Here is a 16,341-nt window from a genome sequence, read left to right as displayed (position 1 = left end):
TTCTAAAATCTACTTTTTCCTACCCTCTCAGTGTTTGGAGGAAGACTGTAGTCAGTCACATGAAAGCAATTTCAAAACAAAACAAAAAAGGGATGAAAAGAGAAGACACTGAGGAGAAAGGTGTTTTTTTTTTTACATTGTATGCTGACATTCCTTCACTCACTTATATATATATATATATATATATATATATATATATATATATATATATATATATATATATAGTGAAACCTGTAGTGCTTGGCTAGCTTCCCAAATAGGACACAAACACAGTTGACAAATGAAATTTAAAGAGGACTAAAATTGAATAACTGCTAAAATTGAGTAACTGCTTAAGGGGCCATATCCTTCTGATTAAAAAGACATCAACAACCACAACAGGGAGAAGAGTGCAGAAAAGCCAAAAGACCTTACCACAAGTCTGTTGCACAGTCAGCATCAGGTCACTCCAGTGACTGAAAAGCAACATAACAGTGCTCATGCAAGACAACTCACTTCCCACAATTCTGTTCATTCAGATACAGACAATATTTCCTATCCTTACAACAGGGGAGGCAGTACACTTAATATGAGCACATTCATTCACAGGAAAAAATAAAAATAAAAAATGGAGACGTTAAAAAGACCACCAAAAGCCTTCAGCTTAAGCACTAAGTATACACTTTTACATTACAACAGTAAAAAGTAGTTCTTGCATTCAATAAACAGCACGCTAAGGGCGTGTTAAGGAAAAGGGAATGAGGGGACACTTCATGCAGTTGTCAGTAAAAAGAGAAAAAAGAAGGAGGGGTCAAAAATTACATTTACATTTACAAAGTGTTTAGACTGTGCATCCAACACTTGTTGAGTCTGCGCCAGATTTCTGGCACAAAGGAGTTGGCAAGGCAAATCATGTTACTGGAAAAAAAAAGAAGAAGAAGAAGAAGAAAAAAAGAAGAGAAGAGAAATGACACGTAAGAGCGCAGGTGGTGGCGAAAGCTCCTGGGGTATTCAGAGTTGTGGTTTTAGTTATCTGATCCCCGAGACAGAGCTCTGATTGATGCTGTAGGTAGGGGAGAGGTCCCCGCCTATCGTGGTCACCAGTGGTGTTCCATTACTGGTCAGGCAACTCTCCTGGAGAGCCTCGAAGTAGGTGGCCTGCACAGGCTTGTGACACTGCAACACTTGTATGGCATCGTCTATTTTAAACCATTCCCTTTTTCTCCCTGTTTTAGAGAACAAGACAGCATTGGGGAGAAGGTTAACGTGCTAGAAAACCAACACATGAAGGAAAAATATGGCATTATGAAAAATAGATTTTGACTGAGTATCAGTACTGTACACAGAGCTAAAGTGAAAATCACAAGGGCAGGAACAAAGCTGGTTTTATAATCTGCCCCAGTAAACATGCACTAAAATCTCTGAACTGTAATATCACTAAGGCCTGGGAAAAAAATAAATAAATAAAGCTATAGCCAAGTATGTGACTGCCTGAGAACTTTGCCCGTATGATCCCCATTCTGACAAGTAAACAAACAGTGCTTTACCAATGTTGACTGAGTCCTCCCAGTCCTCCAGCACCTCTGTTACAATAAGAACGTACACGTAGGTCCTGTGTTTTCTCTCCTGATTCTGCGAAAGAAAACATTTGCATACTTTTACTTTTCAATCACAAACATACCAAACAACATGTTGACACTTGAAGACAAAAAATAACTCAAGTCAGACAGCAGCTCACCTCAAATATTCCCACTAAGCGACCTAAAGTCCCCTTCACACCAGCCTGTAAAATGAATTTTAAAAAAAATGATGAAATGGTGAGCAAATACTGTCACAGGATAAAGTCGCAACAGATGATTAAAGGCTTTTTGTTCAATATGAAGAGATTGAGGTCTATGCAAAAACACTTGTGTAATTTAATGCACTCTAACAGTCTAACAATAAACACTCATTTGAACCTCAGAATTTAGTTGAGATAGTTTCAAAGAGATGCTGATTTAATTTGTATGGTAATTGGAAATGGTCTTTGTTCTGCACTGGATTACATTACATCATAAGACTGTGTTTATCCCCAGCACATTCACTCCATCTAAATCCTGGATTGTTGTTTTTGAGTCCTCAGAATAAAAACAAGAATATGCAGCATATACAAAGACTGAAGTCATGCTCTGCATGTGGTGATTCTTTCACACCACACCTTACTGCTGTAAAAGGTGCAAGTTTGTTTTACAGCCCTAAATGAAAGATTACGGATGTTCTTGGAGACTCATTTACTAGGTTATTATATGGACAACAAAAAGCACAGTAACATTTAATCAGTGGTTTTCAAACTTTCTGTGGCAAGGTACACCAACTAGCTCTTTAAATGGGAGAAAAGAGACAAAAGTAAAAAATATATTCAATTGCTATAAAAGTAAGAAAATAGACATCAACATGAGGCAAACACTGCATGCATATGTAAAAGCTGTTTGAAAGCATTCATCACATTTAAAAAAATAAATAAATAAAGCTGTACTTTAAATGTTGCTAAAAACGTGTGGCACTTCACTGTGCAAAAGCACCGCACACGCGATGTCAGATTATTAGTTTGCAGGCACATTAGTAGTGCTTGCAGCAGCAGCAGCAGCCATCTTATGGGATTCGTGGTACTGCGTTTGTGTAGGTATTTGGCTACACAGAGTGAAGAATTCTGGGCATGCAAAATTAGTGTCCACTGGCACTTGTGTTGCATGTTGTGCATCGTTTTGGCTGAGTGGTTACAGTCTACATACAGCTGGCCATTTTCAATATCAAAGTACTGCAGAAACATGCTGGTCTGCATGGCCCTGTTCCACGGCCACCCCAACTAATGGCATCGTTTTCAGGAACAACAGTGAAGTGGTGCTGTACATGAAATATTAGCTAGCATTTTCACTGCCGACATGCCAGGGAAGCAACGTTTAACTGTCTAGTCAACTGGTTATGCACATCCCTACAAAATACAGTCACATGAGTCCCGTGAAAACCAAAGTACAACCTTACTGCCGCTAAAGGAATTAAGAGGGTAAGTATTAACCAAAAATTGAACAAGTATGGCTTGTTTGGAAGAGCTGCCAGGGCCAACTGTCAACACGGTGCTAGAGGGGTGATGGCTTGGGCTTGTTTTGCTGCCACAGGACTTGGGCACCTTGCAGTCATTGAGTTGGCCATAAACTCCTCTGTATACTAAAGTATTCTAGAATCAAATGTGAGGCCATCTGTCTGACAGCTAAAGCTGGGCTGAAACTGGGTCATACAACAGGTCAATGATCCCAAGCATACCAGCAGATCTATAACAATCAACAACAAATCTGTAAAGAAAAGAATCATGGTGTTGCAATGGCCCAGTCAAAGTCCAGACCTCAACCTGACTGAAATGCTGTGGTGGGCCTATAAGAGAGCTGTGCAGAAACAAATACCCACAAACCTCAATGAACTGAAACAATATTGTAAAGAAGAGCGAGGCAATATGTAAAAGACTGATAGTCATACAGAAAGTGATTACTTCCAGTTATTTCAGCTAAAGGTGGTTCCACAAGCTACTGAATCATGTGGTGTACTTAAGTTTATCACACGAATGCATTGAGTCTTCTATAAACTTTCGTTTTCACATTACTGTAGGTCATCTGACATGTTGTTAGTTCTTCTTTTGATTACACTGTAAAGCAAATATACTTCTGACAGCCAGTTTGCTGCGTAACAGTGTTGAGATTCCACTAGCATATATCATGCCTCCTTTGGCTTCAACGTAAGCCACCAAAAGATTTTTGGTGCCTCAGCTGCAAAACCAGTGAAGCAGGCAAAGTTTTTTTTTTTTTTTTTTTTCCCCAGGAGTGCTTGGTTTCTAAGTGCTTCTATCTTGATACAGATATCTTTCATCATCAGGCAACTTCTACCAACAGATACCAGATTTGGGCCGAGAGTTGTTGACATCCCTTTTCCAGCCAAAGCTCTGTGGCAGTTTTTGTTAGGCTGTGCGCCATCTGATTTAAACTGTGGTTTGCCCCACAAAATAAAGTGATTCATTTTTTTCCTTTATTAACCTCCTATCAATCAGGGCCTTAAATGAGTCATAGTGCATCTTACCCACTGGCATACATGCAAACATCCTATTTTAGAAGGGTTTTTTTTGTTTTTTTAAGGATTTAAGTTACATACAAGGTATTTATGCATAATGTTTTTGATCCTCACAAAAATCCCATGACACACAGAGTGCCTTGGTGCACCATTTGGAAACCACTGGTCTAGTTGAAAAGGCTCGCATATCCCTAAAAATGGTTTAAATTCACAAGAGCGTAGGTCGATATCAGATTCCCCCCACAGTCACTAATAGTGACAAAAACTACATATCCTGTAACAACCAGGGTTATAATAGTTTTGGATTTTACATTATAGTTTAGTTTTAGTTAATTTTTACTTTTTTTTCTCTAATTCAGTTAGTTTTAATTAGTTTTCAGAGTGGTTTTGCTCATTTTTATTAGGTTTTATTTTTGGTTTTATGCTTAGTTTTAGTTAGTTTCAGTATTAGTTTTAGTATTTTTATACTTAATCAGGTACCCTTTAAAGATACCCTTTAAAGAAATATATTCAGCAACCAACTGTTCACAGACAGCAGAACTACATGCTAAATGTGTGTAATATTAAGGACACACATGAACATCAACAGGGAGAAACTGCTAACAATATGAACTCCAAAACTCGATAAATTCTACAATAAACTCCCAATAAAGTTCAGCCTCAGTGCAGCAGATTAATAACAGCTACATGTGGTGTTTGACAAAAACAAACTCCTTGAAGGAGTCAAAGCTCAAATCCAGCTGCATCCTGATGTTCTCTCCACCTGATGCTGCTTCTGTTTTGGAGCTAGCTTGGTTAGATGCTCGCTGATTAGACTTGCAGGGTCTTTGCGGCCTATGTAGCCTACGGAAGTGTCCGACCTCATGTCCGCATTTATGCATGTATAGCTGGATTGCGTGTGTTAATTACCTTGTGGTTGTGTGCTGGGGGTTTTTTGGTCCTTGCTCTTTGTGCTCAGTTTTTAGGGTGCAAACATATTTGTCCCTGTTTTTTCACTTTCTTCAATCATCCACAACAAGACACTCGCTGCTATCTGTGCTATCATAGTAAAAAAAAACAAAAACACTCCACATGGGACTCTCTGAGGAGCAGCGCGGTGTGCGCACGCACGCACATGCGCACCCATTTGCCCGACGGCGTTCCGAGCTTAAACTCGGAGAGAGGAAAAAAATGATTTCATATCAATCCACAAGACTTTTGAAAAAATAACATCTATAATTTCAGTTAGTTTTGTAAACTCACAATTCAGTTTTAGTTAGTTGTCGTTTCTTCCTTTTAATTTTAGTTTTTATTTATTTCAGTTAACGACAATGTTTTTTCAATTTCAGTTTTCGTTATTTCGTTCGTTTTCGTTAACTATAATAACCCTAGTAACAACATAAATAAAAATAATAATAATAATAATAGTGGGGAAAAAAATTCACAATTTCTCAAGTCTCAAATGTTTCAGTTTGTCCAACTAACAATCAAAACCACAAAAATATTTAAACTACAAATTATATAAAAATCAACAAAAGCAGCAAGCCATAATTTTTCAGAGGCTGAAGCCACCATTTTTTTGGCATTTTAATTAGAATCATTTATCAGATTACTGGCAAATAATTTCCTGATATTCAATAAATTGACTGTTAAAAATATATATTATAAATCTGAAAAGCAACCTTTGTTCAGCTATTGTGGGCACATTCTAGCAGTCCCTCTCTCAAAATCATTTGAGTGTCGTCATGTATATGGTCAGAAAAAAAAGCAGACGAATAAAAACTTTGCTGTGAGTTATTATATCTCTTCTCACCATCCTAAAAATCAAAGCTATCTAAATGTCACAACCTTTCCTTTCAGAGAGGAATTTTAAGGCCTCTCTGAGCTCAATATCTTTGAGAAGATTCTAACACTAAAAATCTTCTCCAAGATTTTAACTCCCAGAGGTGAACAGTAGGTCAGGTTTCGATACAGCGCCAGGCCTCTCACTGACATCTCTGCAGCTTCTTCCTCAGGTTCCAGTTTCAGTCTATAAATAAATGTTGACTCCACACACTGTACCAACACCTCGGTGTTGCACTCCCGAGGCCTTCAGCTAGATCGTACGTAAAGAGCAGGCACACCACTAGAAACCCCAAAGACGAGTCAGGGATTAAGTAATAGGCCAAAGGTTACCCTGTTTGTTTTTATGAGATGGAAAAAGTCTCCCAGCGCTGGCATTCATGTAACTCAAGACTACTGGGCATCACTTGGGAAGAGGATGTACAGCTGAGATTTCATTACAAGTTATGCAATATGTCTTCGTGGTTCAGGATTAAGGTGTATCTCCAAGATACAAGGATAAGCTGAGGTAGTGAACAGAAAAACAAAGGAACCCTCTGTAACCTTTGGCTTGCTACTGAGTGCTTTGCCTTCAGTCTCATCCCTGGAGAGACTCCAAACCAATAAGCATAAGAAATCACTCACCATTCATATGGTAATCAGAACAGGCTCACTAGGATTAGGATATGTCCTGTTACACCACCGTCCAATAAGAGGCTTAGAATGCCAGAGTAGTTGGTGATGTATCAAGCAGCACTCAGTCACCATAAATTTTCTGAATGCAGCCTTTTGGCACATGAGGAGCCTGAGTAGTGATGTGACATTGCTTTTGACCCTGTGGAAATTTGCTGGCAGGCCTCAGTGTGCTGTAACCACCAAAGCTACCAAACAGCAGGAGCCAGGTTAAGGGATATCAGCATCCATCAGTGTGATGGATCACACAGAGAGAATAGGCTTTATAAGGTCAACCCCCTGTCAGGAGCCAGCAGCCGGGCGAGATTCAGTGACTTTGGTGCCCTGTGTCCGTTTTGATCAAAAATATCCAAAAGATGAACAGCATGCGGAGTGGAAGAACACCTGATTTAACAGACATAGGTGGTATTACTAGGATTATGATTTCCAGTTTACTATTTACAAATTATTGCCTATCATTTGTGTGACTGTACCGTAGTGAAACTCCTGGACAACCAGTGTTCAAGCTCAGCATGACCTCCTTTGACACCTAAAGACTGCTTTGTAACATGATGCTATGATACAGCTTACATGTTGCTGGGCTCTCTCTTTCTGTCCATGCAAACAGGATGACTGCATCGACAGAATAGATTTTGTGAACAACGTATCAGGCTCAGTGTTAAATACAGACATGAGTTAACAGAATTGTAATACAATACATCTTATGAGCCTATACTCAAACAAATTTGCCGTACTTTAAATGGAAATCCATTCTCAGAATTATATTTTCAGCTATGGACTATGACTAGAAAGGCATGTTTCAGAAAGGATCAAGTTAAGGTTCCCTGTACACAGTATACATAGGGACCACATCTGTCACTTCGAAAGTAAGAACGATAAGGTCCCCACGCTACAGGTTTAAATAAAATAATTTTGAGAAAGCATGACACAACCAACCTCTTCACACACTTCTCGAGCTGCGGCAACATTGGGCTCCTCCTCGGGCTCCATCCCCCCACCGGGAACTATCCACTTGTCAGGATGTCGACTACTGCTCACCAGTAGCACCTGCAACACACCCCATACAACACGGACCAGGCATTACAGTCTAACTCTGTATTGCTGTTCACATAATATAAACTGTTAAGTGACGACTATATTAATGCAGTGTAAAATAACTAATATCGGTATCATTGTCAATAAATCGCAGATACTGAAATAGTTTGTATTGATAATGAGTTGGGAACAGCTGGGTGCCGATCACAAACTACATTTTGGGTAAAAGTTTCTAGCTTCGTGCGGGTGATGCTGATGCGTTTCCTGTACTCAAGAACTCATGCCGTTCACAGTCCGGCCTTTAACCAAAATGAGGAATTGGTCTGGTCCTATTTCCTCCCCTAGTAAAATGTTTTAAGTACAAAGACATCTTTGTGCTTCCTCTTGACTCCTCATCAGCTTCCCAAAGCGCATCTTATCTCAAATAACCCACAGCATGGGATTTTTTTATTTTTATTTTTTTAACTGGATCGAAAGGGACGAGAGGTACAAAGACAGCTACATTAATAAGCGATGTTGTAAAACATGCATACAGCTCTCGACGCAGTTGTTAAGCTGGTGCTTCAAATATCAAACACTGCAAATTTCAGGTCCTAAACAAACAACGCAAAATACACAAGTGATACAAACAAGCCGGGCATCACTGCCAGTTATCTTCTGACTTAAACTAGCCTAGCTACTACTAGCTACATAGCAGTGCAATGTTTGGCTAATAATACCAGTTGCATTAACACAATACACTTAGCTCGCCAAACTATCTGTAACGCGAGCAGATGCATATCTCAGCCTGGCGCTTTAAATACTAAATATTCTCTGTCCATCCTGCGGCTGGTTGTGATAGAGTCAGCACTCACCACAGCCTGTGCTGTGGGCTGTGGTTGCTGGCCGAGAGCCGGCTGCCCACGGCAGCAACCCGGGTAGTTAGCAAGCTAACGTTAGCATTAGCGCGGCGCTAGTAAGGCTGATTATAACAGAGGCTGCTATCTGCACTGCTAAAGAGGCTTACATAACACTTGGGTAAGTAGCAGCCGAAAACTAACCATTAATGAAAACCTCAGGAGACGACACGAGAATATAAGAAATCGTTTCCGGCTGGGTTAAAACCAAAGCCGTGCTGATAAACGTGTCGATCTCCACACAAGAGAAGAGGCTAAAATAAACCTACAGATGCTAATATTAGCTTGGCCCTCCCGACAGTTAACATCACCGGACTCACCTCCTCCTCGGTCTCGCTCCTGAAACACAGGCAGGCGGCCCGCTTCTTGTAACCATCCCCGTCGTACGTCCGGGTTTGGTTTGACTTGAGCTTCATCATTTCGGGAGCGCAAAAGTTCAAAAGTACAGCTAAGTTTTCCACTTATAAAGACGATAATTGGAGACGCAAAGTCCTCCTGCGGGGAACCTCGGCGTTTTACTTAAAAGAAATAACTTCTTCTTCGCTTCATTTTCACAAACCTGGGAACATCTACGGCACGGTCGCCATTACAAGGAGCCGTTACGCCCACGACGTAGTTTAACCATTAATAGCTTGACGAGCGTAAGAAAAGTACCTACCATGGGTTGAAGAATTAGGGCAACGAAACGTGGGGGGGAAACGCAACACCACGCTCTGACTGGAGTGAGCCGGTAAAGGGAACTGGCACTTTTGGCTCCAACTAGATGGCCCAGTCCACTTATCTGAGGTCGATATTAATTTGTAAGACTTTTACGTACAAATTAATTTGTACGACATATTTGGCGCTATCGAATTATTTTATTGTGCAGATTAGAAAATGAGACACCAGGGGAATTCATCAGTTTCAGCACCGCAGGTAATGGACAGCGCAGGAATGGTTCACAAAATAGATCCAACGATGTGAGAGTATAATGTGAGTATAGCCACTGTTTGAAGGCAAACACAAAATTCAAGAAAGGTCAGATAATTTCAGGGGGTTTTTTTTGTTTTTTTTTCTCCACATATTGTGGTAAGGAAAAATTGTAGTTCCTGCGTTTATTGTTTTGTTTTTCTTTTTTGATAGTTCATTTGAGGAAATGCCACCAGAATAAACCATATGCTTAAATTGGAAAATAGCTGCGATGCCTAAATAGCAGAAGTGGTTAACTAATTATAAGGAGTAAAGTTGGATTGGTTTTCAACTTTGTTAACCTGCTGTGAATTCTCTGAACTGATGAGGTTATAATTGCACGCTGTATTGGCCTTGGGTCTCTCACAGGTCCACCCGTCTTCTTTTATTCCTCATCTAGGACTACTCGTCTACAGATGAGGGGCATACCCTCATCTGTAGATGAGTCTGTGGATGTAGCAGTGCACACTAAATCAGCATAGAATCAAATAGCGTGTACATCAGACAGAAGAGTCATTTGCCCTCAGTGAGATCACAAAGACATTTCTGAATATTTACCTTTAGTTTTCCAGGAAAGGTTGAACAAAGTCTTAACCTTATCAGGGGTTTCTTTGACATGCATGTCATAGGCTGCCAACAATGCACATGTTAGTCTTGTCTAATGGCTGTTTTAACTGTTTACATTAGATTTGATTGAACCAAAACTGGGACCTATCATGCAAACTATAATCTAAAAGATTTTAGACAAAGCAGAGCGTGAAACCCAGTTTAGGATGATCTGGACATTTTGATGTTGCTAAAAAGCACCTTGCTCTACATTTGCACTATGATACATGAATAAACAGTGAACAATAAACAGCCTAGCAAACCTGTTCAGGGCCCTAAGTAATCAGTTTAATCTCATTATTGCAGCAACTTAATTGTGGAAACTAATTTTAAATTTAATTATTTGATACACAAACTCACCAACCACACGCCAAATCACTGTACTGACTAACAGAGTATGAATCGGATGTAACTACAGTGAGAAGGAGTGGTCCAAAGCCTAGTTATAAAAATGTGTTCTGTTGTTTGTCTCACTTTCACACACAAACGCAAAAAGTACAGACATAAATCTCAGCTATCGTACAAACAAACAAGTTAATTTACAGCATTTTAATGATGTGTGGAAAGAAAAAGAGGGGCAATTGTGCAGAGAGTCTGTCCTTCAGAGTTTATAGAATATAAAGAGCAGTTAAGCAGACATGGATGAAAACTCTTTAGTGCCAATTGAAATGTTTTCTGTATGAGGAATTAGTCAGGTCTGCAAATAAAACTCCCGAACGAAAAAAAAAAAGGGTAAATACTGAATTTATTTTAAGCCGACTGGCATGTCTTGCTGTCCACTAAATGCAAATACTCAGCATGCTGATTTCTTATACCAAGCCATTATTCAAGTCTTTTCTATTGATTATTCAGGTTGTCATTTTATTGCCTTTGTCACAGCTGCAACAACCTAATTCCCACCAGTAATCAATATAATTTCTTCTTATTTGATTCACTTACTTCTTGGGTTTCTACCCACGAGTGTTGACATTTGAAGTGGCTCTTACCGTCTTCTCAGCACTTCTCCGATTACTCTCCATTAAAGGGCAAGCCTCAAAGAAACAAGCAAACAAACAAAAAACAAAACGAATCAAAAACTGACGTTACAGTGTGATTCATATGCCATCTCCTAGGAAATGATTGGATGTCTATAAAATAAGAATAACTCAGGCTTCTCTTTTACTTTATTCTAAATATAATTATTTATGATTATTATTTGGAAATCTATGACATTGATCAAGGATGCCTTTTACAGTCTTAAACATGGAAATACATTAGGCTGTGAAAATGGGGCTATGACTGATAGGTTGCTCATATTTGGTCCCATTCATTTATTTCTTCCACTTATCCAATTAAGGGTTGCCAGTCTATCATAGGGCTGACACACAGAATAACCGATGCATCTAACTGCATGCATGTCTTTGGACTATGGGAGGAACCCATGCAAACACAGGGAGAACATACAAACTCCACAGAGATAGGCCCCAGCCTGGATTCAAACCAGAACCTTCTTGCTGTGCGGGGTGACAGTGCTAGCCACCAGACCCCTGTGTCACCCATATTTGGTCCCATTTGTATATTTCTGATTTAACACATCCCAGATGAATTCCTGGGGAAAAAAGAGAAAAGCTTGAGTCCTCTAAAAGTTAAACTAATTGTACCGCGCAGTAGGTGTTCATGATATTGTGTCCACCGCCTCCTGTGTGTAGCTATTAAAATACATTACAAGATGTGGGAACAAAAAATGTAATTAGATGTGTTGCCTCAGGCTAACGTAAATGTGCAACATTAACATACAAATGTAATTAAAATAAACTAACAATTAAAAAAAAAAAGAAGCATTTTCTAGGAGCAGGAGTCAGGTCAACACATTCTCAGTTGTTGAGAAAAGGCTTCATGATACTGTAATTATATAGATTCAGTATCACCACAGCATTACTGCTGGATACTAGCAGATGATTTTCAGAGGGCAGTGGAAGCACACACAGACGATGGGGCTGCAAAATTTTAATTTGTCAGCAGAATTTTTTTTTTCTTTACAGAAATGTACATTATGCCAGCCTTGTCTGCAGGCAGATGCAATTAAGTTTAACTTGCTATAGATTTAAAGCAAGTGATTAGATGCAAAACAGAAAATGACAATAAATAATGAAAACCAGTGAAATGTGAGGAAAAAGACATACTAAACAAGACTACTGGAATAATACTATAAAAGTATAAGACTATAAAACACTGTGTCAAATAACATCACATAAAACCAAGTCTATAAAACTGTATTTTAAACGGTGATTTGAAGGAGGTCACCAAATGTGTCTCCTCAGGACGGTTATTCCAAAGTTGAGATGGCCTGATAGAAAAAAAAAAAAAAAAAGAAAAAGATCACCTTTAGATTTAAGTCTTGACTTTGGAACAACCAGAAAGGACCAAGTGGATGGGGTCATAAGGCTACAAACAGGCTTATATTGAAATTAATATTTCTTCTGTGTAGCTTGGAGCCACACCCAGACAAGCTTTGAAATTTATAAGCAAAATAAATAAATAAATCTGAAAAATCTGGTAGAGAAATTTGTTTGAGGAGCAGCCCCAAACCAAAACCTATGAACCACAGAGTCTGACACCAAAGGACGGATGAGGTTTCAATGATTATTTTCAATGAATGAGGTTTCAGGTTTCTGCTCTGTTGATTTCACATTCTCCAAGCACCTGCCAAGTCCAAAGGGACACATAAGATTTATAAACCCAGCAGAAAATAGACGAGACATGTTGCAAAGACATATGAAATTCTCCAGGTAAGGATCACAGATGTTTTCACAGAATGAAATATATACTTTCTGTGCTTCCCCTCTTTCTTTTTTTTTCAGGGTGAGGAAAGAAAGCAGGTCTTCCACAATTAGATATATCTGTGTAGGGTCACACTCAAGAGGCTGCACTTTACTATCTGCTGTTGCTACGGCAACCCATTCTCTTTGGAAGTCTCTGATGAACCATTCGCTCGCAGGCACGGAGTTACAGTCTCTGCCCCAGCCAGAAGAGGGTGCTCACCTCTTGCAGTACACATACTGCAGCATTTTTTTAAGAGAAGCTCACTGACTGTTAAATAACTGCTTGGTCACAAGGGACTCCTAATTCAATTTATACACCTGCTACTTTCTTTCCAGACTGTCTATTGCATGTCTGTCTTAAACAGGAATTCTTCCTCTGTTCCTCTTCCCAAGAATCCTTTTTCCTACTCTTTTCCTATTAACATTGGGGATCTAATGCTTTTTTTCTATGTTTTAACTGATTATAAACCCCTCTAAATGCATTTTAATAACAGGCAAAATTGGTGTGTTATTTCTATTCAGTTTCATGGTCAGGGTATGTTTACTTAGATTAAAGATGACACATGCTGAAAATCAAAACCTCACTAGCACTGAACTCAAATCCAAAATATAAATTTTATATTGATAATGAAAGTGAAAACGAACAAGAGTTATGGCCCATTAAAACACACTGTATAAACAAAACCAAATAGCTAACCTACATTAGATTATGTTATTTATTGCTAGCTACACCTGAACAACTAAATCCTCATAGCTGACGGTAAAACCTCTGCATCATGTAGACCATTAAATCTGGATCCTCGCAGGTTCTGACTCCAGAGCAGATCTCACGCTTCACTCGAACAGGTGGTTTCAGTTAACACAGCTAACCAACATTATCAAATTTAACAGTCAAATTTAATTCTATGTTTACAGATAGGAAAAAAAAGCATAAAAAAATTCAGCCTACAGTTGTAGATTCACAACTTTTAACCTCACTTTTTTATGCATCATCTTGACAGCCTGAGTCAGGATTGTTAAATATGTAATGCATAATAAAAACCTAATGAACAGAAATCTGGACTTTGTGACAACTTTGATAATTCATTTTAATAATAAAATTTTAAATATTTTAAAATAGGAAGTGGGGAAAAAAAAGCAAATCATAGCAAGTAAAATCATTTGTACTCATCAGTGTCTGTCTCCACTGGTCTGTATTATTGTCCATAATCCTGCCAAGTAAGTCTCCTCAAATAAAATTCAATATTTTTTGTCTTTAACATTTTTGACTGGCACATCACTTGTCAGTTCAGCTCTCCTATCTAACTGGCAATGCACCCAGAGGACCAGGTCACATGACACCGCACACAGATGCACTTGTCTTTTCATGTGTATGCATCTTCATGGAATTGCACTGTCTGCCTCAGTGAGTTGGGTCCAGAGCTGGATCATTTCTCGGACCAAACTTGACTTCAAAACATGACAATCAAAAGGCTAGTCACATAGCAGTAATTAGCACAGATATGGTTTTGTTGTAATCACATTGCATGTTGCATACAAATAGGTAAAAGAGAAACTGCAGAACAATCAAAAGAACTGAGAAAATGTTCCTGTTTGTTTCCACATCAATAAAATTTACTGCATGCACAGCTTGTAGCTCAATGATAACCACTGATCTATGGCATCCATGGACACATGATTATCTGTACATCTGTACAGATAATTCATAGGTGCTTGACATAGATAGCATTATATTTGCTATCTTGGATGCTGGGATTTTCACCTGTACTTTGATTCTTACCAGGTGACTACCTGTGTGTGTGTGTGTGTGTGTGTGTGTGTGTGTGTGTGTGTGTGTGTGTGTGTGTGTGTGTGTGTGTGTGCGTATGTTTATAATACCTTGTGGGGACAATTTTCCTGACATATACTACGTTGTGGGGACCAATTGCTCCTTGTGGGGACTGGAACCTTGTCCCCACAAGGGGAAACCCTGTTTTTGGGTCAGGGGTCAGAGTTAGGGCTAAGGTATGAATTGAGTTTAGGTTAGGGTTAGGGTTAGGTATGTGATGGTTAGGGTTAGGAAAAGGGTAAAGGTAAGGTTTAGGCTGTAGAAATGAATGGAAGTCAATGGAAATTCCCCACAAAGATAGCAAAACACACTTGTGTGCGTGTGTGTGTGTGTGTTTGAAACACTGCCTACTGAAGTGGCTGATAGGCAGACACATTATCAAAACCTAGTCATGCACAAGAAAATAGCTTTTGAAAAGCTGTCCAGTATAGTGACCACTATGCATGAAAGAGCTAAAAGAGACTTTTTTAAAAAAGAAGTGGGACCAGACAATCTTAAAAAAAAAAAAAAAAATGAGTATTTTAAAATAAGAAATCCATTTTTAAAAAATTTAAATTTTACATGCAGTATATCATCTTTTTTTCTTCACAGTGGGCAGTTTTAGTTTTTCTGTGATTGATTCTGTCAGTTATTAAGAGTAGCTGTTTTCTCATGATTTGCTCTCATCAGAGCAGCCAGTCCCAGCTGATCTTCTGATCTGCTGCATCAGCAGCACCTGGTTTGCAGCACATGTCCTTTTGGCTTTTACCCTTTTGGATCCTTAAACAGAACTCTTTCAACTACAGGTCTTTTCCATCAACTGACCTCCACATTACAAAAGTTTTAAGTAGCTGAGACATTAAGTTTTAATGATGCGACTACATTTAATAAATCACCACTTTGAAAGCACTGGAACTTTGTACGATACCTGTACACATTTACGTGTGAATGCTGGTATTTGCCGCAACCCAGTACACTCCACAGTTTTAGTTTCAGAACAAAGAATGATATGAGCATGAAAGCTCATCAGCCGCGTTGCTACATTATTACTTTAGTGCTGGCGGTAGACGCAGGAGTCAGAACCAAAATTCAACTGTGTCAGAAGTAAATGAGCAGGGAAATTCAGCTTTAATGCTACATCTCTTAGCATTATAGTCCCAGAAGATGTCATACAACCAAAGGCTATGTAGCTGCTGAGGTTTGTTTAATCGAAGACTCCAAAGATATTGGCAACATTAACCTTTCAAGCACCTTTTTTTTCATTGGGTAAATATGCACGTTAATGACCAAACAAGCAGGAGATTGTGTTGTCTTGCCCAAGGCCAGAATAGATTGCGCTTGGCTTCACACACAGGAGAAGCAATTTACTGCGTTGTGTTTTTCTAGGTTTAAAGTACCATTGCCCTCTGTCTGCACAGAATTATCGCTAAAAAGTGTCAGCAGGTTGACACCATCTAAAATCATTACTTATATCATAGCCCATCAGATATTGCACACATTTTTTTTTTTTTACCGGATGCTCAGCAAAAAAAGGGGGTAGCTGCTATTTCTTGTCAAACTGGAAAATCGACCTCAGAAATGTAAATATCAAAATCATATCACTGTTTGTTCATTAATCACATCTCTTCTGCTATGATCCATTTAATAAAAGGCCAGACTGAACAGCATTTACCATTTTTTA

The 16,341-nt window shown here is 39.0% G+C and overlaps 1 protein-coding gene across 2 annotated transcripts; it reads right to left on the bottom strand.

The window, feature by feature from the left end:
* Positions 1-229: 229 nt before the first annotated feature.
* nudt3b (nudix (nucleoside diphosphate linked moiety X)-type motif 3b) lies at positions 230-9,196 on the bottom strand. 2 transcript variants are annotated; one of them, XM_030728627.1, is made up of 5 exons: positions 8,819-9,196; positions 7,504-7,614; positions 1,718-1,762; positions 1,527-1,611; positions 230-1,205 (listed from the first exon to the last, which is right to left on the bottom strand). In XM_030728627.1, the coding sequence occupies exons 1-5, from the start codon at positions 8,915-8,917 to the stop codon at positions 1,009-1,011; spliced, it is 537 nt and encodes a 178-aa protein (XP_030584487.1). In that variant the 5' UTR covers positions 8,918-9,196; the 3' UTR covers positions 230-1,008. The 2 variants fall into 2 exon arrangements, with proteins under 2 accessions (XP_030584487.1, XP_030584488.1); XM_030728628.1 differs by lacking the exon at positions 8,819-9,196 and adding an exon at positions 8,643-8,770.
* Positions 9,197-16,341: the final 7,145 nt, after the last annotated feature.

The sequence above is a fragment of the Archocentrus centrarchus genome, chromosome 5 (assembly GCF_007364275.1).
Source record: "Archocentrus centrarchus isolate MPI-CPG fArcCen1 chromosome 5, fArcCen1, whole genome shotgun sequence".
Lineage (NCBI taxonomy): Eukaryota > Metazoa > Chordata > Actinopteri > Cichliformes > Cichlidae > Archocentrus > Archocentrus centrarchus.
Note: the sequence above shows the minus strand (reverse complement) of the source record. Positions and strands in the feature narration are given on the sequence as shown.

Coding starts and splice junctions, on each gene's coding strand:
- nudt3b (XM_030728627.1), bottom strand. CDS start 8,917: ATGATGAAGCTCAAGTCAAACCAAACCCGGACGTACGACGGGGATGGT. Junction 1,612..1,717: donor GCTTAGTGGGAATATTTGAG/GTGAGCTGCTGT, acceptor TTTCTTTCGCAG/AATCAGGAGAGAAAACACAG. Junction 1,206..1,526: donor GGAGGACTCAGTCAACATTG/GTAAAGCACTGT, acceptor TCTCTAAAACAG/GGAGAAAAAGGGAATGGTTT.